The sequence below is a fragment of the Ailuropoda melanoleuca genome, chromosome 3, assembly GCF_002007445.2.
Source record: "Ailuropoda melanoleuca isolate Jingjing chromosome 3, ASM200744v2, whole genome shotgun sequence".
NCBI classification, from domain to species: Eukaryota; Metazoa; Chordata; class Mammalia; order Carnivora; family Ursidae; genus Ailuropoda; species Ailuropoda melanoleuca.
In genome coordinates, this window is record NC_048220.1 from 83,508,114 (window position 1) to 83,528,269 (window position 20,156).

A 20,156-nucleotide genomic window follows, 5' to 3' on the forward strand; every position below is an offset into this window, starting at 1 on the left:
CAAGGCGGAGCTTCCTCAACTTGCCCTGCCCACTCTAGGGCAGAGTTAGTCTCTTCCTCTTGTGTTCCACGTTGCCTCTTGCTCGTTAGTACATTTTGGAAAACCGTCTATTGTATATTTTCATGCTAGGCTCCTCCATCTTTCCAGGGGTGAGCCACCACGTCAAAACTCAGACTCTGAGTGTTTATAAAGTGGGTGGAGCTCCCAGTATTAAGAGATGTCCCAGGGTCCTTGACCTAGTTCAGGGTTCCAGCTTCCTGCAGTCATCTTGCATAAGTTTGCACCATAGCACTGCCTGCCCTGGGCTTCTCTTAGGGCAGACTCAGAAGGAAGTGCACCTTCCTGAACTAACTGATGTCTAGATAGTGGTGGCCGAGGAAGAGGGTGGGACATTATAACTCCAGTGACCCATGAGTTTCATTTTTGGGTGCAAACCAGGTTAGTGGGATGCCTCACATTGAGAGAGAAGAGCTCAATCCTGAGGAAAGTGACCAACTGCTTCTTCTCCCGGGTAAGACCCTCCTCTAATTCCTCCTTGCTTCAGCCCCATCCCCTCACCTTCATCTCTCCAGCTTGGCCCATGCTAGCTGAGTAGAGGCTGGAACGACTAAGCCAGCTGGTCCTCAATGATAGCTCCCATCCTTGGCAGGGGTCCCTGGGATCCTTTTCAGAAGGAAGACTCACCTCATGTATCTGATTCAGCTGAGTTAAGCTGAGAGGCCAACTGTTACTCAAACATGTGCAGACCCTGGCTGAGTTCTGGGAATCTAGTGATGTGGGAGACATGTCCCTCCCCACCAGGCTCAGCTGGAAGAGGCAGACATGAGTACATTTACTGGGAGTGTAAATACTGAGGTTTCTTGGAGGAAGCTTCACAGTCTCTGGCATGTAGAAATACTGAATAAATGTCCAATAGAAGAGTGAATGAATAAGAGAGTAAATGAATGAAAGAATGATTGAGTTAGCTGGGCCTCAAAAGGAGAGCGAAAGCTTACTCTGTGTGTAGCGGTTGGCCCTTTCCTGAGATTATAATTGCCTCAGTCACCCCATTTTAGTCTTGAAATAGACCTGTAACATTTGGGGAGTTAACATTCCTATGTGACAGATTTGGAAATTAGGTCTATGTGACTTTGAGGAAATTTGTTGGAAACTGATTTCTTAGTTCTCTGAATAAGGACCCCATGCCCACCCCCAAATTTTTCAAAGCTGTGTTAGCACCTATCTGTGTCAAATGCTGTGCTGGGCTGAAGATGCAGATGACTCAGACACAGTGGTTCCAGGCTCGAGGCTGGACAGCAAGAGACAGGGCGAAACTTGTAGTCAGTGTGGCTAGAGTATGAGGGGGAGGAGCAAGAGAGGAAGCTTGGGGCCTGCAATTCTATGATAAAGAGTTTTACACTTTTTTCCCCCCACAGTGGGAGATATCACAATGTGAAGGTTTACCTCCTTTCTTAGGGGGAGATAGGGCTGGGGAATGGCAGGATAAAATCTGTTTTTGCACAGTCATTCTGGTGATGTGTTGGGAGTTGGTGGGGCAGGGAGGTGGACAGTATCAGGAGGTTGTTGGAATAATCAGATGGGAAGAAAGTCTAGGGCAGTGGCAGTGGGAACCAGGAAGAGGGGATACGTGGGAGAGCACTTTCCATTCTTAGCTCTTTCTTCCTGAGACCTGATTGCATAGAGGTGAGGGTCAGGGATGTAAACAGTCACCTGAATAGCTGTATGAGTGAGCAACCTTGATGTCTCCAGCCAAGGTAGAGGACAGGAAGAGTTTCATGGGGAAAAGTGAAGGAGAAAATGAATGTATCTTCAACCATGGAGTTTGAGGAGCCTCTCCAGCATCTGGAGAGTGATGTCTAACAGACCATCAGAATTTGGGATTTGGCTCAGGATGGGCATTTGGGAGCCCTGACACAGAGGTTTTAATCAAAACTTGGAGATGATAGAAAGGGCTGTGGAGAAGAGGGCTGTGACCAGAAACAGGGGTGGGGTGGGGCATTGTTAAGGGGGAGAGGAGAGAAAGAATTTTGAAGATTATGAAGCACTCAGGAAGGAGGCCCAGGAAAGACTGGCTGTTGAAGCCAATGGACGAGAATTTTTCAGTGAAGAGAATGCTCCTGGTTTGCATGCCTGACAGGACAGTAGGGGTGGGGACCGAGGAAAAGACAGGGATGGGGCAATCAGCAGCAAATAGGTGACCATGAGGAGGGCAAATTCATGGGCATGATGGGAGTGGAAGGTGGGGAGGGGTTGCAGGGATGGGAAGGTATCTTCCCCCGAAGTCTTGCTGTTACAGGAAGAGAGGCAGTCTGATTCAGTGGACAAATCCCTTCTGCCCATCTTGGGGCCTTTACTGCATTTCCCTTTTCCTTTACCCCTGAAAGACACCTAAATCACTGAAGCTCCCTTGGGAACTTCTTGGAACAGCAATACCACGTCTAGCTTGAATTAGCAAAATACCAGACATTTCTACAGTTCTTTACAGTATGCAAAGGACTGTCGGAACCATTAACTCCTTTAATCCTCAGAAGAACTGAATTTTTGTTCTGTTATAGAGGAGGAAATTGAGGCTTAATTCAGATTTAGCTAAATAAATCTGAAGCCACACTCTGCACAAGGTTCTTTTGCTCTCATTATTTCATTTGCCCCACACAGCTCTTTGACATATGTTGGTCCCCATTTGGCAGATGAAGAAAATTAGGCCTCCATATTGGAGACCTGGTGCTAGCTCCTTTGGGGAGAGCTGGGTCCTTAACTCTGAGCACAGGGCTCTTTCCATTCTGCATCATTATAGCTTCCAAAACTCACCCCTGAGCTGATGTTTCTGTTGCATATTAAATTTCCCAAAGCATTTTTCAAGTCTTATTTAATTCTTACAACCTTGTGAAAGTAGGTATTTCCTCCCACATGAAGAAACTAAAACTCAAAGAAGTCATAAATGACTCACCCGAAGTTATGCCACTAGTGGAACCCCTTTCTGAAGTGCAGATCCATCCTTGTCCACTTCTCTCTTCAGGATGAAGTTTGTACACCTTAGCTTGGCATAAAGGCCATCCATAGTCCAGCCTGCCTGCTTCTCCAGTGGGTCTTTGGCTCCTTGTTACCTCGCACCCTTTGTTCCAAACCTCTAGAACATCTCTGAACTCCCAAGCACAGTAGCAGGTCCATTTCTTACTGCCTGCGTCAACCGTACTGTGATTGTTGGTAAGGCTGAGATCCCTCAGGACAAGGCCTACGTCTGCTTTGTACTTCAACATCTGGCACAGTAGGCATCAGAAACTGGTAAATGTAAATGAGTGACAGAATGAATAAATGGCATTGGGATTAGAAATCAGCCTTCCCAGAGCTCTGTTAATATATGTGCTTCTGGAAAATGGGGGCCTTCTGTTTGATTACTAAAGGATCATTGATAGTCAGAGGTTCTGAGCTCTGCCTACAGCTTTCTTCCTGGTCCCCTTCTGAAGGACGAAAGTTAAGGGTCACAGCCTCTGAGGGCCTGTAGACTATGTGGTTCACCCAGGCTGTCCCTTTCCTCCTATAGGTGGCCACCCTCCATTGTGGAACCACATGGACTCCATTGGGCCAGTAGGGTTGCAGCAAAGGGAAGGAGCTCCTGGCTGCTCCCAGGAGGGCTTGCCCTGCCCCTCAGACAGCTCTGAGCTGGTAAGTTCAGCACTGGGTTTCTGACTCATGCCTATTCAAGACTATCAAGAGAAGGATCAGTTGAAGATGCCATGGGGCCATGGGCTCACAGCAATGCAGTCCTTTCTAGTTTATCAAGCCTTTCATATCTGATCTAGTAACTATCTCCTTTGTGGCTCCACACAACAGCAAGGTGGGGATTATCTTCTCATTTTACAGCTGAGGAAGAGGGGGCTTAGAGAGGTAAAATGATTGGAGTTTTAACTCGTGACAGGAGCTTGAGCTGAGGTATTTCAGTTCCAAAGTTGTTATTACTTTTGCCACCTTGCTACACAGGTCCTGTCCCTGACCTGAATAGTCTAGAAATGACCCTCTTGGGGTTTTCTGGTAGAAGACTGTATTCATAAGGGACTTCCTTCCCCTATTTCTCTAGTTACCCCTGCAAATCTCCCTCCCTTCAAATGGCCACTGCAGTCAGGCCCACAGATATGATTTCAGTGCTGAACTCAACTTGGAGGTTATTCTGCAGCATAGTCCATAGGCCTCAGGTTAGCTCAGACTGAGTTTCTCTTTTCTGTCATCTTGACCAAGATTTAGAAACCCTTGCATATCACACCATCAAGCAGGAAACACTTGTGTAAGTCATTTCGTATCTCCTAGTCTGTTTCCTCATCAGTCAAATGGAGGAAAATAGTCTAATCCTTTGGCCCCCTGGAGGATTAAGTGAGCTAATGGAGATAAAGGACCTGTACAGAGGAGGCATCCATGAAAAGGTTCTTGAATTGTTCCCTGCAGTTTCTTTAGTTTTCAGTTTGTTCTGACATCTGCTGGACTTGGCTTATTGCCCAAACTGTGGGGGCATCACCCCTCACTGCATTTCATGCTCCCACCTCACCCTTGTTCAGTCTCTGCCCCAGACCCTGCTGTCAACATTTCCTCTGTATGCAACGCATGGCTGGGCCACAGAAGTGAGAAATGACATGGCCCCTGGCACTGGCGACTCAGGAGCCTTCTGAGTATTATTATTTTCTCTGGAATAGGGCCACGCAGCCAGGAAAAGTGTCAGGGCAAGGACTCAGTACGTTTTCTCATCCTATGGGGTTTCTTCGCTGCAACCTTCATCAGCTTTGGGTTATTTTCAGGTGAAATTGCTTGTTTCTATAAGGCTTCACATTCATGTGGAAACACCTCTTCAGTCAGATCTGGGTTCAAATTCCACTCTGTCCCTTAATAGGGTTATGCTTGGGTTATGCAGATGACTGTTCCTCTCTGAGCCTCAGTATACTTATTTGTAACATAACATAGGAATAACCCTTCCTAGTGTGCGTGGCTGCTAGAAGCATCTCCTATAATGTAAACATGGAACTGAACATCTGGCACTCCAGTTAGGGTCATTTGCCTCCTTAGGGATCTGTTTTCCATTCTCTTCCTAAAGCAGAGGTGAAACTGAGTCACCCCCATCTCCCTCACTGAACAGCCTCTCCTCCCTGGCTCCCCCTGCCTCTTTATCCAGATGCCTGGGTGGTTACTTTACAGATACGGGTCCAATGTGGAGCAGTGGGTCATAGGAATGGAATTCCTGTGGAATAGGCGGTGAGGACCGGGGAAAGGCTAAGCCCAGGAGAACAGAGTCACAGGTTGGGACTCCAGCAAACCCAGGAAGGCTGCTGGCGTCTCTTTGAAGGACAGTCCAGAGGGTCATCTGAGGGAGGTTTCCACATAGAGGTGGAGTACAGGGGCTCCTCTTAGCTCCCCCACAATGGGCTACTGGTGGAGAAGAACCTTGGGTGTCCCATCCTCTGCTTTCTGACTGCCTACCCCTCCCATTACTCTGATTCACACCTGGCCACCCTTCCCCCAAATCCATCCCCTCACTCTGAAGAAAATCCCTTTATCCTCTTCCCCAGATTTACAAATGGCTTGTTCCCTTCCTTCATTTAGGTCGCTTCCTCAGGGAGAACTTCCCAGACCAATATCCAAAAACACCTTTTCTCCCCTGGTCACTCTCAAACTTCTATTCCTGCCTTAAATAAATAAATTTAATAAATAAATAAATAAATAAATAAATAAATAAATAAATAGCTACTGTTACTACCAGAACCATATTATATGTTTATTTGCTTATTTTCTGCCTCTGTGCTGAACTCTGAGCTCCACAAGAACAGAACTCACCTGGTTATGCAACATATAGTGCTTAGAATAGTGTTGGGCCCCCAGTAGGCGCTCAGTCAATGTCTGTGGAAAGGATGGCTGACTGCTGGGAGGACTCCTCCACAGTGTGGCCTCCAAGTTCTCCGGAGCTGAGCTTACTTAGGCTCCAGAGCTAAGTGGATTGGGAGAGGGAAGCACCTGAACTTGAAATTCATTCCCACATTTGTTCATTTGTTGGCTCATTCAGTGAATGACAACTCACTGAGCAGCTCACCTCTGGGTACTGGAGCCAGAGCGAATCAGTGTTATAACAGGAGAGGCCTCACTAAACCCTGAATTCCAAGAAATGGAAGGGGCAGGGGACATAGGGATCTGAGAAGGAGCAGCCAGGAATGGAGCAGGAGGAGGTGGGTGTGTCTCCCCTCCAGGAAGGAGCCTTCTGAGAATGCAGGAACTGAGTATGGGCTGTGGGCTGCAAGAGAACCTAGGTGTGTGAGGAGGTGAGGAGTGGGGCTGGGCAGGTGCTGGGCAAGGCTCAGAGAGGGCTTAGGCAGGGCTCTAGTCAGCCCCTGGGAAAGCTAAGGGACGTGCTGTTCTGGACTGGAAAAGGGGGGAGCAAGCTGGGCAGGGCGGTCCTGGTTGGAGTCAGAGGACTTGGCTAGGCAATGGGGCTCCTGCCCAGATATTAGCCTGTTTCTCCCCAGGTGCTGGAGTGTCTACAGCAATTCAAGGTGACGGAGACACAGCTGCAGCAGATCCAAGCCAGCCTCCTGGGCTCTATGGAGCAGGCACTGCGGGGGCAGGCCACCCCTGCCTCTGCTGTCCGGATGCTGCCCACATACGTGGGGTCCACCCCACATGGCACTGGTGGGTGGCATAGGCCAAAATGGGTGGCCAGGCCTGGGGAGATAATTCTGATCTGGGGGAGGGAGAAGTTCTTTATCCCTCTTCCCATTAAGGTTCCCAACTCGAAGCTCCCTTAATGAGACTTTGTAGTCCTTGGGGATGTTTCTGGGAGGCAGAGGGCTTGGTCTCACCAGCTGCATGCCTTTCTGTGTCCTGTTTGCCCCAGAGCAAGGAGATTTTGTCGTGCTGGAGCTGGGGGCTACAGGGGCCTCACTGCGTGTTCTGTGGGTGACCCTGATGGGCACTGAGGGGCATAGGATGGAGCCCCAGAGCCAGGAGTTTGTGATTCCCCCAGAGGTGATGCTGGGTCCTGGTCAGCAGGTGAGAACTCACTGCCCAGTCTCTGGGAACTGGCTGGGTGGCTGGGGCTCTGGTGGACAGAGCTGAGCCCCCAACTTGTCCCACAGCTCTTTGACTTTGCTGCCCACTGTCTGTCTGAGTTCCTGGATGCACTCCCCATGGACAAACAGGGTCTGCAGCTTGGGTTCAGCTTCTCCTTCCCTTGTCACCAGACGGGCCTGGACAGGGTAAGGCAGAGTGGGCATGGGGACAGTGGGTGGAAGAGTTGTAACCCCATGAAGTCTGTTGGAGGAGTGACCCAGCTTTTCTTCCCCCAGAGCACCCTTATTTCCTGGACCAAAGGTTTTAGGTGCAGTGGTGTGGAAGGCCACGATGTGGTCCAGTTGCTGCGAGATGCCATCAAGAGGCAGGGGGTGAGTGGAGGCAGGGGCAATGGGAGGGCTGCCTATGTGGCTGGGCCTGGGGCCAGCACACAAAGGCTGTGCCTGTGCTTCTGGGAGGGCCTGCTTTCCTTTTCTATTTATATCCTTTATCCAGTTTAACCCTGGGGTAAATGTTGCTACCATTCCCATTTCATCGGTAAGGAGTTTGAGGCTAAGAAGGGTCAAATAAATTTTCAGGACCATAGGGCAAAACAAAGATGAAAAGACTTGATCCTGTCTTCAAAGACCTCACAGTCTAGTGGGAAAGCATTCTGACAAAGGATTGTCCCTGTCAAGAAGGTGGTTCCAGTGACTCTGGTAGCACTGGGAAGGGCACACTAGGACTCGGGCGGGGGCTTGAAGGAGGAGTTTGCCAGGTGCATAAGCTGGGGCTGGGGTGGAAGGCCTGTTTTCAGAGAAAGGTATATGCAAACACTTGGATGTGGAAGAAAGGTGGATCTGGATCCATCTGGACTAACTGCAGTGATGCTAGTGGATGGAAGTCAGGGCTGGCAGGGGCTGGCTTGGGAAGCCAGGTACCTACAGTGCGGTCTTCAAGGTGCTACGCTTGCTCACAATCATCTTGGTCCTGTGGGGACCACTGGTGTTCTGGAGGTAATGACTGAGGTTGGGAGACTTTGAGAGCCCCAGGACCTGAGTAGGGGGTGGAAGAGACAAGGGGGGGTGTGGGATGGGAGGAAAATTCTCTACGAGGGGTGGGGGGAGGACCTAGAGTATGTGTGTGGACATGAACACACATTGTGTTTCATGGACTCTGAGCACCTCCATCAAAGCCAAGGCCCTAGCCTTGCCCATCCCCCAGGTTCCCTGCTCTGCCCACTTAGGTCAGCCATGACCTCTGCCCTCTCCATTGTCCAGGCCTACAGCATCGATGTGGTTGCCGTGGTGAATGACACAGTGGGCACCATGATGGGCTGTGAGCCAGGGGTTGGGCCGTGTGAAGTCGGGCTTGTTGTAGGTGAGCCATGGGCCATTTGTGGTGATGGGTGGGGGGTACAGCTACCTGATGGGCAGGTCCTGATGGATTCATCCCTGCCAGACACTGGTACCAATGCATGTTACATGGAGGAGGCAAGGCATGTGGCAGTGCTGGATGAGGACCGGGGCCGCGTCTGCATCAGCGTTGAGTGGGGCTCCTTCAGTGATGATGGGGTCCTGGGACCAGTGCTGACCACCTTTGACCATGCCCTGGACCGAGAGTCCTTGAATCCTGGTGCCCAGAGGTGGCCTGACCTTCTGCTCTAGGGCCTATCACTCTTCTGCTCCCTTTCTCACTGCTGTCCCTGAACTCAGGTCCTTAGGCCCCTCCCTATTGCTTGCTCATAGGGTTTCCAGGTGGCATCTTGGGGGGCCCTGGCCAGGCTCAAAGAAGGAAGGGCTCAAGATTCTAGAACCCAGAATTTTCAACTCATAGCCCTCTCTTATTACTAACAGGCATTGGGGATTGGGGGTAGCAAAATGTTCCCTGTCCTCCAGGAACCCCTCTGAACCTAACCTAAGCCAGAGGGGGAAGTGGGGTCTGGATAAACACCCATCTATCTCCTGGGAAGCCATTGCTTCTGGAACCTCCAGTCTGGGGGACCCCAAAGAAAATGATCTTTCTTTTGGGGCCCTTGAAGGTGGGGCCAGGTGGGCTAAGGGCTTAGGGAAATCTCTGTCCAGATACCCTTCTTACCTGTAGGTTTGAGAAGATGATTGGAGGCTTGTACCTGGGTGAGCTGGTGAGGCTTGTGTTGGCTCACCTGGCTCAGCGAGGGGTCCTCTTTGGTGGCTGCACCTCCCCTGCCCTGCTGAGCCGAGGCAGCATCCTCCTGGAGCATGTGGCTGAGACGGAGGAGTAAGTAGGGAAAGCCAGTGGGCTTAGACAAGAAGCTTCTTGGCTTGGGAGAGGGGAGGATGCTCTGTCCCCCAGGTAGCCATGGGGCTGGGGGAGGGCAGGAAGCTTTGGGGCTACTTGAGTCCCAAAGCAGTACCCTGTGTCCCTCCAGCCCCTTGGCTGGGGCAGCCCGTGTGCATGCTTTGCTGCAGGACTTGGGCCTGAGCGTGGGGGCCTCGGATGCTGAACTCGTGCAGTATGTGTGTGCAGCCGTGTTTACTCGGGCTGCCCGGCTCTGTGCCGCCGCCCTGGCTGCTGTTCTCTCCCGCCTCCAGCACAGCCGGGAGCAGCAGATGCTTCAGATTGCTGTGGCCACCGGAGGCCAAGTGTTTGAGAGACACCCCAGGTACTGGAAATACACACAATCCTGTGTGAGCAAGCAGCAGGAACATGAGTGTTTTCCATAAAGACCCAGAGGGCACTCAGGCACCATGTGTGTGAGGCAGTGGGTACGAGTGGCACCTGAGCAGAGTAAGGTCAGATGGGGACTAAGGGAGGCCAGAAGAAGTCAGAAGAGAGAAAAGATGCTTCCCTTTGGGTGTGCAAGGGAGGGGGACTCTGGGGGCACTGGGAGCATTGGAGACACTGGGCATAAGGTTGATGTAGAGCTGGATTTAGAACTGAAGGGATCTGAAGTGATGGGGCTTGCTGAAGCCCTGGGGTTCAGGGTCAGGTGTCAAGCCAGGTATGCCTGCTTTGTGTCTGTGTAGTTTCCTCAGCATCCTGCAGGAGACTGTGAAGCTCCTGGCCCCCGAATGTGATGTCTCCTTCATTCCCTCTGTGGATGGGGGTGGCCGGGGCGTGGCAATGGTGACTGCTGTGGCTGCCCGTCTGGCTGCTCACCGGCGCCTGCTGGAAGAGACCTTGGCACCTTTCCGGTTGAACCATAAGCAGCTGGCAGCAGTGCAGGCACAGATGCGGGAGGCAATGGTCAAGGGGCTCCGAGGGGAGGCCTCATCCCTCCGCATGCTGCCCACTTATGTCCGGGCAACGCCTGATGGCACTGGTGAGGACCTGGCCTGAGTGTGGGGCTGGGGTGTGGGCTCCTGGAGGTCACAGAATGTGCTTTGTCCTGACACTGAGGACCTCTGTCCCGCAGAGCGTGGGGACTTCCTGGCCCTGGACCTGGGGGGCACCAACTTCCGGGTGCTCTTGGTGCGCGTGACAGCAGGAGGTGTGAAGATCACCAGCCAGGTCTACTCCATCCCGGAGGATGTGGCCCAGGGCTCTGGACAGCAGGTAGCCAGAGCTTGGACCTGATGTCAGGGGCGGGGAAGGACCAGAGCTGGGCCACCCCCTGACTTGCCCTCCACCTCAGCTCTTCGACCACATCGTGGACTGCATTGTGGACTTCCAGCAGAAGCAGGGCCTGAGTGGGCAGAGCCTCCCGCTGGGTTTCACCTTCTCCTTCCCATGCAGGCAGCTCGGCCTCGACCAGGTGAGGGAGGGCCAGGAGAAACCATCCCCAAGGGCTTTCCACCCTCATACCCTTCATGGAATAGGCAGGAGGCTGGGGAGAAGGCTTCAAGTGGGCTGGGGATGGGGGAGGGCAGAAGCACGGCTGGGCTGAGCCAACACCTAGCCTCGGTTTCATTGGACATGGGGGTGTGGTAAAATGGCCTGGAATCCAGGGCTGTAAAGAGGCCTGGGATGGAAAAGATTACGGATACCCCTGGGGACTGTTAATGGGCAGGAAAGTGGAGCCAGGTTAGGTGTGGGCACTTGGGAGCAGTATAGGCCCAGATCAGGGCTGATGAAGGAACACATTGCCTGTACCCCACAGCCCTGGTGTACTGATCTAGGAGACCTGAGGGGAACAGCACTCGTTCCTAGTTCTCGAAAGGGCTCGGTTGCCTGGCTTCTTTGCCCTATCTCCCCTTCCCAAACTTGCTGCGTCCCTCTCCTGCCTGGCTTGGTGTTGCGTGCCTGACCGGAATGGCAGAGCCGCAGGCGCGGATCTAGACACGGCAGCACTAAGCCTACGCCTCTGCATGGCCTTCAGCAAGAATGCTAGGCTTCTGAGTGCACACCTCTGACGCCTGTCGTGGAGACAGCTCCTCCCGTACTCTGGTCCAAGCTCCCAGGAGTCTCCTCATCAATACCCCCAGCTTCTGCCAAAAAGCCTCCTGTGAGGAAGAACTTGCTGCCCCTGAAATTGCCCACTATGTTCTTCCTGAAAAGCTCTGCCTACTCTACCCCACCCAGCCTTTGTGCAGTGTTCAGCTCTGCTGCAGCTCTGACCTCTCTCAGACACATGCTTCTGTACTTGGCTTTCTTTTACACAGTGGCCCTTTGGAATCAAGCAATTCAGCAGTGTCTCCCTGCTGGTCTGCTCCGCTCTAGACTAAGCATGCTGGTACCATTTGATTATTCCTTGTAAGGTGTGAGAAGCAGGTGGGACTCAGTATGCAAAATCAGGTGCGCAAGAAGACACACGGTCCTATTCATTTTCTAGAACTGAACTTAATTTCTGTGTTGAGCCCACATTCTTTTTGGGGGGGGTGATAACTTAATGATAATCAATTTGGGAACCTTTTTCCCCAGATAAGGGCCCCTTTCAGCTGCATAGCATCCTTTGCTGTGTATGGGCAGACACTCTGGGAACTCAGGAGATGTTCAGGCCCCAGCTGTAAGGACTCTGCCACTTCCTCTCTTGACACCTCCCTTGACAGCTCACCTTCCCCTCCATGGGGAAGGAGGACAGAGACCTACTCTGCTATCAGATCACTCAGATCTCTTCTGTCTCCTCCCTTCCCACAGGGGCATGGCCCAGGGAGAGGCATAGGACACCCTTCTCAGGAAAGTCCAAAACCTGGCTCTGAGGGCCCCCCAGCTCCCCTTCCCCAGACCAGGGGTCTTTCTTTTGTCTGGGAGCAGAGAAGTATTGCTGCTATTTGTAATCTGGGTTCCCCCACATTAGCCTTCCTTCTCATTTGCCCTCTCACTCTCTGGTTTCTGGTTTCTATGTTTGAGACAATGAGCATTGAGCACTCTGGCTGTGGTTACATAGGGAAAGGAATAAAAGGAAATATTGTTGGGGGAAGCATCAGTTCATATCTCTAAAATCTTCTGCCCCAAAGATTTCCCTTTTTTTTTTTTTTAAAGGTTTATTTATTTTAGCGAGAGTGCGGGGGTGGGGAGGCAGAGGGGCAGGGAGAGAGAGAATCTTGAGCAGACTCCCTGCTGAGCATGGAGCCCAGATGCAGGGCTCTATCCCACCACCCTGAGATCATGACCTGAGCCGAAATCAAGAGTTAGACACTCAACTGACTGAGCCCCCAGGGCGCCCCCCCGGAAGGTTCTCATACTTGCTCTACATGCTCCTACTTTGGGCAGAGCTGTGATTTTCTAACAGCAGGAGAATAATTCCCCTGCCCGCTCCCTCAGAGGAAGCACACTTAGGAAAGAATAGTCTTAGACTGTCTAGCCCATCACTAAGTTCACAATTTAAGGCCAGTTTCTCCCAATAAAGGCCTGTCTTGTCTCCTCCCATCCTGCCTAGGTGTTCTGGGTTCTGGCTTTTCCTTTTGTCCTTCACTCATTTCTGGAACACACAAGTGAATCTCCTATTGATACGGCTCTGTCCCTAATTCCTCAGTTTCCTTATTCTCAAGTAACTCTTATCAGTTCTTTCTAAAAGAGCAGAATTTTCTGTCATTTGGACCTCTGAGCCTTCTTTGTCCTCCTTCTTCTCATACGTAGCACTATTTTACCTGCTCTGTTCATTCCTAACCCAATTATGAAGGGCCATTCCTTCTGGGCAGCCGTCTTAAAACGTCCAGACTCTCAGACCATCTGAGCATTCTGGCACTAATAATAGAAGACACAGGTCTGATAGTTATTAATAGGTTTCTTTACACTGGAAGCCTCCTGGGGAGTTAGGTGGGGGCAGAGGGCAAGGCCCTCAACCATGTGGCAGAGTGGGCATGGAATCCTGCTTGGTGAGGGGGGATATCATATGCTTCTGATGGGATACAGACTTTGCAGAGGGAGAGTGAGATTCCAAGGGCCTTCACCTTCCTGCCCCACCTTTGTCCCACCCCAGGGCATCCTCTTAAACTGGACAAAAGGTTTCAGTGCATCAGACTGTGAGGGCCAAGACGTTGTGTGTCTGCTGCGGGAAGCCATTGGGCGAAGACAGGTGAGGGGTCTGCCTCCTGGGGTGCTTTGGGGCTGTGGCAGGACTTGAAGGGAGCAAAGGGTCTCCTGCTTCTTGACCTGGGGCGGGTGGAGTGGGTGGCTCTCTGCAGTAGAGACCTCTGGTCCAGCGCTGGTTGCCGTGACAACCGCGTTGCCCAGCAACTAGCAGCATCCTTTTGTGTGCAGGCAGTAGAGCTGAATGTGGTTGCCATTGTCAATGACACGGTGGGGACCATGATGTCCTGTGGCTATGAGGATCCCCGTTGCGAGGTCGGCCTCATCGTTGGTGAGGAGGGCCCTGCTCTTTTGTGCTCCTACTGCCGGATGTTAATTCATTGCCTCCTGTTGATTCCTCAGGTTGGACGTTCCTCTGGCCTAGGGGATGTGGCATCATTCCTGCCTGACTCAGCTAGGCCCTGCAACACTCATTTAGGCTGGGTGTCTGAACTTGGCTCAGCTCAGCTACTGATTCATAGTCATTTAAGCTTTCTGAGCCTCAGTTTGCCCTTCTGTTAAATGAATCTGAGCTTTGGAGTCATACAGATTTGGGTGGAAATACTAGCTCTGCCATTTCCATCTGTATGACCTTGGCCAAATCACCAGAGCCTCGGTTTCCTTCTATGATAGAGATAATAGTAACACCTATCTCAAGGATTGTGAGGGTGAGAGGAGAGGGAACAAAGTGTGGCAGAGTGCCTGGCCCATGGTACACACTCAATGATTGGAACTGGGTAGAGGCTGGGGGTGGAGGACAGAGAATGAGCTGTGAGTGTCCTTCAGGTAGCCCAAGATCCTGTCTTTATGAAGCATTTCTCCTCTGGCCAGATAGGGGCTGCATGAAGAGACAGAAAGACTATACATAAAGATGGGGGAAATACCTATCTTCTCAAAACCCACCATTTAGTGGGGATTAAGCCCGGGACAGCATGTGGCAGTCAGAGAGAGCTGAACCTGACTCTACACAACAGGGTGACAAGGCCAAGAGCAGAAAGGAAGTGGTCCTAACACAAATGGGACTTGAACAGAGTGTCTAGATCAGGGAGGAGGGCTCCCACAGCTCTTTGGGCATCAGTCTCCTAGGGCAGGAGGTATGTGGTAGCCTCCTTTTGAAACTGGGAGCTTCTTGAACATAGAGCCTAGAGTGGAGAGGTGCTCAGGTGAGGTATGCCTAGATTGCTTTATGAATAAACTAGTCAGAGGAAATCCAGGTGGGGCTGACAAGGAGACCACCTGCCTAGAGCTGATGCTGTGTTGGGGAGAGGAAGGGGATATCTTTACCCAGAATGTGCCTTCTGCCTAGAATGCCTTTCCTTTCTGTGCTTCTTGGCTTCGAAGTCAAATCCAAACATCGTTTCCTCTCTGTAGCTTTTCCTGAACCTCTAGGTGGGAAGACTCAGCTGCTCAAGGCTCCCGTGATGCTCTGCTTTGCACCTCTATTTGGGTACATACAGGCAATATCAGAGTTAGCGGCTTATTGCCCACCCCCTGGCCACTGTGGGGCTCCTCATGTCTGATTCCTGTCTATGTCCCCAGCTCCTGACCCATAACCTACTAGTTTAGACTAAAGCTCTGGAAAGCTAGTCCAGGGAGCTTGGGCCTCTCAACTGAGGACAGTGGGGGAGCTTTCACAAACCTATCGGGTGCCCTGGCATAGTGTGGAAGATCCATGGATGCTGGAGCTGGTAGGGAAGGCAGTGGAGGCCCAGAGGGGCTGATGCTGCCAGGGTCTGCAGAAGGAATGTCCAGAAGGAAGGCAAACCAGGACATAGGACAGGTTGTGAGTGTGGGGAAATGGAGAGGTAAGAAAGGAGCCCAAATTTTGCCATCTCAGTTTGGGAAGGGCACAGAGGGTCTTATCTATGTTAGTAACTGACTTCTACCCTGTCTGGCCTCTCTGCAGGAACTGGCACAAATGCCTGCTACATGGAGGAGCTTCGGAACGTGGCAGCTGTGGCTGGGGACTCAGGCCACATGTGCATCAATATGGAGTGGGGTGCCTTTGGGGATGATGGCTCTCTGGACTTGCTTAGAACCTGCTTTGATGCAAATGTGGACCAGGCATCCATCAACCCTGGCAAGCAGAGGTAGGCGTGGGGCTGGGCAGGGGCAGCGGGTGGCAGCTGGCACTGGTTATGATAGCCAGTAGGGTCTCCTGACCTTTGTGCTTTCATGCAGCTTTGAGAAGATGATCAGCGGCATGTACCTGGGGGAGATCGTCCGCCACATTCTCCTGCGTTTGACCAGCCTTGGAGTTCTCTTCCGGGGCCAGCAGACCCAGCGCCTTCAGACCAGGGACATCTTCAAGACCAAGTTTCTCTCTGAGATTGAAAGGTGCCTAAGGCCTGTATTGCCTCCTTCCATCTCCCAGAAGAATCTATCTATCCACTTCGGGTAAAATGTTGGTTGGTGGGAGGTCTATTCTGGAGGATGGAGAACTCAGGAGGTGGGAAAGCTAATGCAGGACCTTGGCCCTCTGTGCTTTATTCCTTCCTGTCCCCAGTGACAGCCTGGCTCTGAGGCAGGTCCGAGCCATCCTGGAGGATCTGGGGCTGCCCCTGACCTCAGATGATGCCCTGATGGTCCTGGAGGTGTGCCAGGCTGTGTCCCAGCGGGCTGCCCAGCTCTGTGGGGCAGGTGTGGCTGCTGTGGTGGAGAAGATTCGTGAGAACCGGGGCCTAGAAGAGCTGACTGTGTCCGTGGGGGTGGATGGGACCCTCTACAAGCTGCACCCCCAGTGAGTCTGGGTGCTGGGATGGGCAGGGAGGAATGCCCCGGTGGGATCTGGCTGGCCTGGGCTCACCTCAGCCCCCCACCTCCCACAGCTTCTCCGGCCTGGTGGCAGCCACGGTGAGGGAGCTGGCCCCTCGCTGTGCGGTCACCTTCCTGCAGTCGGAAGATGGGTCCGGCAAAGGTGCAGCCCTGGTCACTGCAGTTGCCTGCCGTCTTGCCCAGATGGCCCGTGTTTGAAGAAGTCTTCAGAAACTACCCTTGCTGGACCAGGGCCCAGGTTCCGCCGTCACCAGTCACCCAGGACTCCCAGAATAGCCCACGTGTGGCTCTTCTGCGGCCGCTAGTCTTGACCTCTGGCTTTCCCAGAGAGAAGTAGCACTCGGGTTAGCAATATATATATATAATTTATTTACATTCACGTCCGCTAAAATCCCTACGCGCCCCGGCGGCCGGGCAAGGCTGTGTACATAAGGCCAAGTGTAAGTGCGCGAATGCACTTAAGACAGAGTCAGGGCACGAGCTTCACACAACAGGCCCCACATCGGGGAACCGGCCAGCCCCAGGAACGGGCACACCACGGCACGCACACTTGCCATTGTCCAGCCCGGGACTCCCATTGCATATTCACATGCCCTGTTGGGCAGGGCTCCTCCAGCCTGGGGGCAGGGAGAGGACCAGGGAGGAGCCACTGGGTGTCCCTGGGTGGGTGGGAGAAGGGCAGCATGTGAGAGGCAGATGTGGACTGACACTGTTGTGAGAGACGTGAGTGGCCTCTGGGTGTACAGCATGAGATGTGTGTGTGTGGTCGGTGGCGGGGAGCATGTGAGATGAGCACACGAGACATGCATGGGCACATGCCCGCGTGGTGGTCGTGTGCCTGAATCCAGGGGCCGCCCCTTGTCCAGCTGTGGCCCTCGGTCTCACAGGCTTGGAGCCAGGCCCCTCAGATGTGCCCCTACCTGGCAGGCACAGAAATGTTTGCATAAGGTCCAGCTCAGGCAGGGGCTCGGGGGGCCCTGTCCCAAGCCCAGCGTGTGCGTGCGTGCCCGTGTGTATGCGGCCTCCTGGCCAGAGGCAGGAGGAGAGGTAGCATCACACGCACATATGTACACACGGATGGGCTGGGCCTGGCTTGGGCTCTAGGCACTGTCCACCCGGGGCCCCACAGGCTGGGGCAGGGTCAGAGCAGGTGGCAGTGCCAGCCTGGTCAGGCAGGCCTTGGAGGGGCGGAAGTGTGGGCAGGGTCTGAAGGGCAGGTGTTAAGAGACAGTGTCTGCCAGGAGGGGGCCTGTCCACACAGCTTCCCCTGAGTCTGGGGGAAGGGCCCCATCTGGCTTCTGCCCGTCCCTGGCGGGTGCCAAAGCTGGTGAGAGTGTAGGGGTTGTAGGCCTGGCCGTCCTCAGCACTCCGCCTCTGACACTGTGAAGAGGCCAGCGTCGGGCTGGCCCAGTCCGGCTACTGCTGCAGCCAGCTGGCTGAGGTTGCCATTGGGGAAGTGCCGTGCCTCCCACAGGTTGAGGATCATGGCTGTGGGGCTGGGCTTGGAGGCAAAGAAGCTGAGATGGCTGTGGAAGGAGGGGACAGGAGCCAGTCAGCAGCCCTGCCTCATCCCAGGCTGCACCCTTCTGCCTCTCAGCCCGCCCAAGGGCAGGACCTCCCCTCGGCCAAGTGCACTGGAGACCCTGGCTGCTGGTGGATGGGGTGCAAGCCCCATCGAGCTTCCTATCCACCCCACCCATCCTCCCCCACCGGGATGGACTACAGGGGGCCTTTGTAGCCCCTCCCTGCCCATCTCCCACCTACCTGTCCAGGTGGAGCTTCTGGGCCAGAGTCCGCCAGTCGGCACCCCGGCTACAGGGTGGGTCGAGGCTGGTAATGATCTTCTGCCGAATGAGGAAGGGGATCTTGAAGGCACTGGGGCCCACTAGGGCTGGGACCCCCCCTTCACTCTCCAGAGCCAGCAGCTCAGCAAATCTTGTGTCCTGGAGGTGGGGGAGGGGTGAGGTGCCTGTTAGAACTTTCATGGCCCAGGCCCACCGCCACCTCCTGCTGGGGGGACACCCAAACCACCTCAGAGCATGCGGGAAGCACGGACACTGTTTCCTGGGTACCCTTGGTGTGCCAGAGCCCTGCTCACTAGAGCTTAGAAGGTTTCAAGGCTCAGAGGTATGGTGACCTGCCCAAAGTCACACAGCCAGTGAGCAGAGGAGCTGTCTAGCCTCATTCCCCTCCTCTCTCCCCATCGCTCCCCCCAAGTGACCCTTACTGACCATTTAGAACTCACTGTGCTCCTCTCACTATCTTTGTCCTCCCCACTCAGTTCCCACTGCCAGAAGCCCCCTTTCCCTCATTTCTGTCTGTCTCTTATTCATCCCTCAAGGCATTGTACAGGGTCCCTCCTCCTGGAAACCCCAGGGCCCCCAGGCTCTGTGCCTCCCTCCTGCTGCTCCCACACCCTCTTCAATCTCCACCCCACGTCAGATCGCGATTGCATCTGTCTGCATCTGTCTGTTTTCATCTGCACCTCTCTCCCTGGAGACTCGAGGAAGCCGCTAAGCAGTTTCTAGGAGGAGGGGGGCTTGGTGGCAGGATAGGCCCAGCATGGGGGGGGTAGTGGGGGGAGCAGACATATTTCTGCAGTGCTGACACCCCCTTGTGCCCACCTTGGTGATGTTGAAGTTGATATTGAAGCTCTGCCCATCGCCTTCCACCTGCCACACCCACACCTTGCAGGCCAGGTCGCTGGTGCTGGGGCTGACGCGCTCCAGGGTGAAGGTGCAGTGCAGGTACTGCTGCGTGCCGTTCCAGATATGATAAAAGGGGATCTCCTGAGGGGCGGGCGGAGAGGCGCGGTCAGGCGTGCCCAGCCTTGGGTGCGCCCACTCCAGGCACCCTGCGCACCCTCACCTGGTAGCTGACGAGGAGCTTGCTCTTCCACAGGGAGCTGGGCACATCGTGGATGGACAAGCGCAGGTTGTGGTAACTGTCCTTGAAGTGCAGGACTCGAGGCTCCTGGATCAGCTGGCCCCCCAGCTGCTTCTCCAGCTGTACCACTTCCTGCAGCGCACCGCAGGCACTCAGCTGAACCTGGGGCCTAGAGCACCTTTCCCGCTGCCGCCCCCTCCCAGAAGGAGGGGAGGCAGCCCTCAGGGCCGGTGGTGGGGCGGCCTCCCTGTGGCGGGGGGGGGGGGGGGGAGGCNGAGTGCGTCGTGGGTGTCGTGCAGGCAGTAGACACGGATGTTGTACTCGAGGGAGGTGCAGGCCACGGGGGCAAAGAGAAGCAGCTTGAGGCGCTTGGTCGCGGCCACGCTGAGCGCCTCCCCCACCAGGGCAAAGCGGCCCAGTTGCTCGGTGAAGACATAGCAGGCGCCGGCCTCCAGCTGGCAGTAGTAGAGGTGGGACGGCGCCTCCTCGCCCAGGTGCAGCACATCCTGTGAGCAAGGGCCCGACGGCTCAGCTCGTGGCCAGCTCCAACTCCCAGCGGTGGCCAGACTGGGGCGAGTGCGGCTCAAGGGCCAGGTGGGGACCCCTCAGTGCTCAGGTGGATGGGCTCAGGGCTGCTCCCGCTCACCTCCCAGCTGCCCTCACAGGACTGCTTTTTGAGGCGCAGGCTCCAGCTCTCCGGGCAGGGCTCCCCACAGTGGTCCATGGCGAGGATGACCGGCCGGGTGAGCAGGACTCCAGGGGGCCCGCAGCTAACGATGGGACTCAGCAGGGTCTGACAGCCAGCTAGGGGCAACCTCAAGTGGGGAAATATGGGAGGGAAGGGAAAGGCGTCAGGGGCCTGTCCTGGGAGTCGGCTGGGGCAGGGCAGTGGCACCCTGGACTGGGGTCCCAGAGCTGGGTGGGGCTTATGGGCAGTTCTCCCCTGCCCTCCCTCGGGCTAGGCCAGAGCAGTCTGACCGTGGGTGGATAGGGCGCGTCATGGTGACTGAAGGCAGAGGGCAGGACCCATCCAGCCCCAGCAA

The 20,156-nt window shown here is 54.2% G+C and overlaps 2 protein-coding genes across 10 annotated transcripts in view; one reads left to right on the top strand and one right to left on the bottom strand.

Moving 5' to 3' along the window:
* Window positions 1–273: 273 nt before the first annotated feature.
* HK3 (hexokinase 3) lies at window positions 274–16,600 on the top strand. 5 transcript variants are annotated; one of them, XM_034656680.1, is made up of 19 exons: window positions 284–511; window positions 3,542–3,663; window positions 6,498–6,660; window positions 6,866–7,020; window positions 7,107–7,226; window positions 7,317–7,412; window positions 8,301–8,400; window positions 8,482–8,665; window positions 9,124–9,279; window positions 9,413–9,664; window positions 10,029–10,324; window positions 10,418–10,557; window positions 10,637–10,756; window positions 13,364–13,459; window positions 13,645–13,744; window positions 15,359–15,542; window positions 15,634–15,789; window positions 15,959–16,192; window positions 16,281–16,600. In XM_034656680.1, exons 1-19 carry the CDS (start codon window positions 448–450, stop codon window positions 16,423–16,425), a joined length of 2,883 nt encoding a protein of 960 aa, XP_034512571.1. In that variant the 5' UTR covers window positions 284–447; the 3' UTR covers window positions 16,426–16,600. The 5 variants fall into 5 exon arrangements, 4 of the variants coding, with proteins under 4 accessions (XP_034512573.1, XP_034512571.1, XP_002921785.1 ...); XM_002921739.4 differs by having other exon boundaries at window positions 9,431–9,664; window positions 16,281–16,425; XR_004624188.1 differs by lacking the exons at window positions 15,959–16,192; window positions 16,281–16,600 and adding an exon at window positions 14,824–14,899 and having other exon boundaries at window positions 274–511; window positions 15,634–15,775.
* UNC5A (unc-5 netrin receptor A) overlaps window positions 16,573–20,156 on the bottom strand; it is a 61,100-nt gene continuing 57,516 nt past the window's right edge. For all 5 annotated transcript variants that reach the window (XM_034656688.1, XM_034656685.1, XM_034656687.1 and 2 more), the window contains 6 exons: window positions 19,760–19,928; window positions 19,389–19,619; window positions 19,096–19,248; window positions 18,852–19,016; window positions 17,992–18,170; window positions 16,573–17,753 (listed from right to left, as the gene is read on the bottom strand). In XM_034656688.1, coding sequence (XP_034512579.1) covers window positions 17,588–17,753; window positions 17,992–18,170; window positions 18,852–19,016; window positions 19,096–19,248; window positions 19,389–19,619; window positions 19,760–19,928 — 1,063 coding nt within the window. In that variant the 3' untranslated portion in view covers window positions 16,573–17,587. The remainder of the gene's footprint in view (window positions 17,754–17,991; window positions 18,171–18,851; window positions 19,017–19,095; window positions 19,249–19,388; window positions 19,620–19,759; window positions 19,929–20,156) is intronic.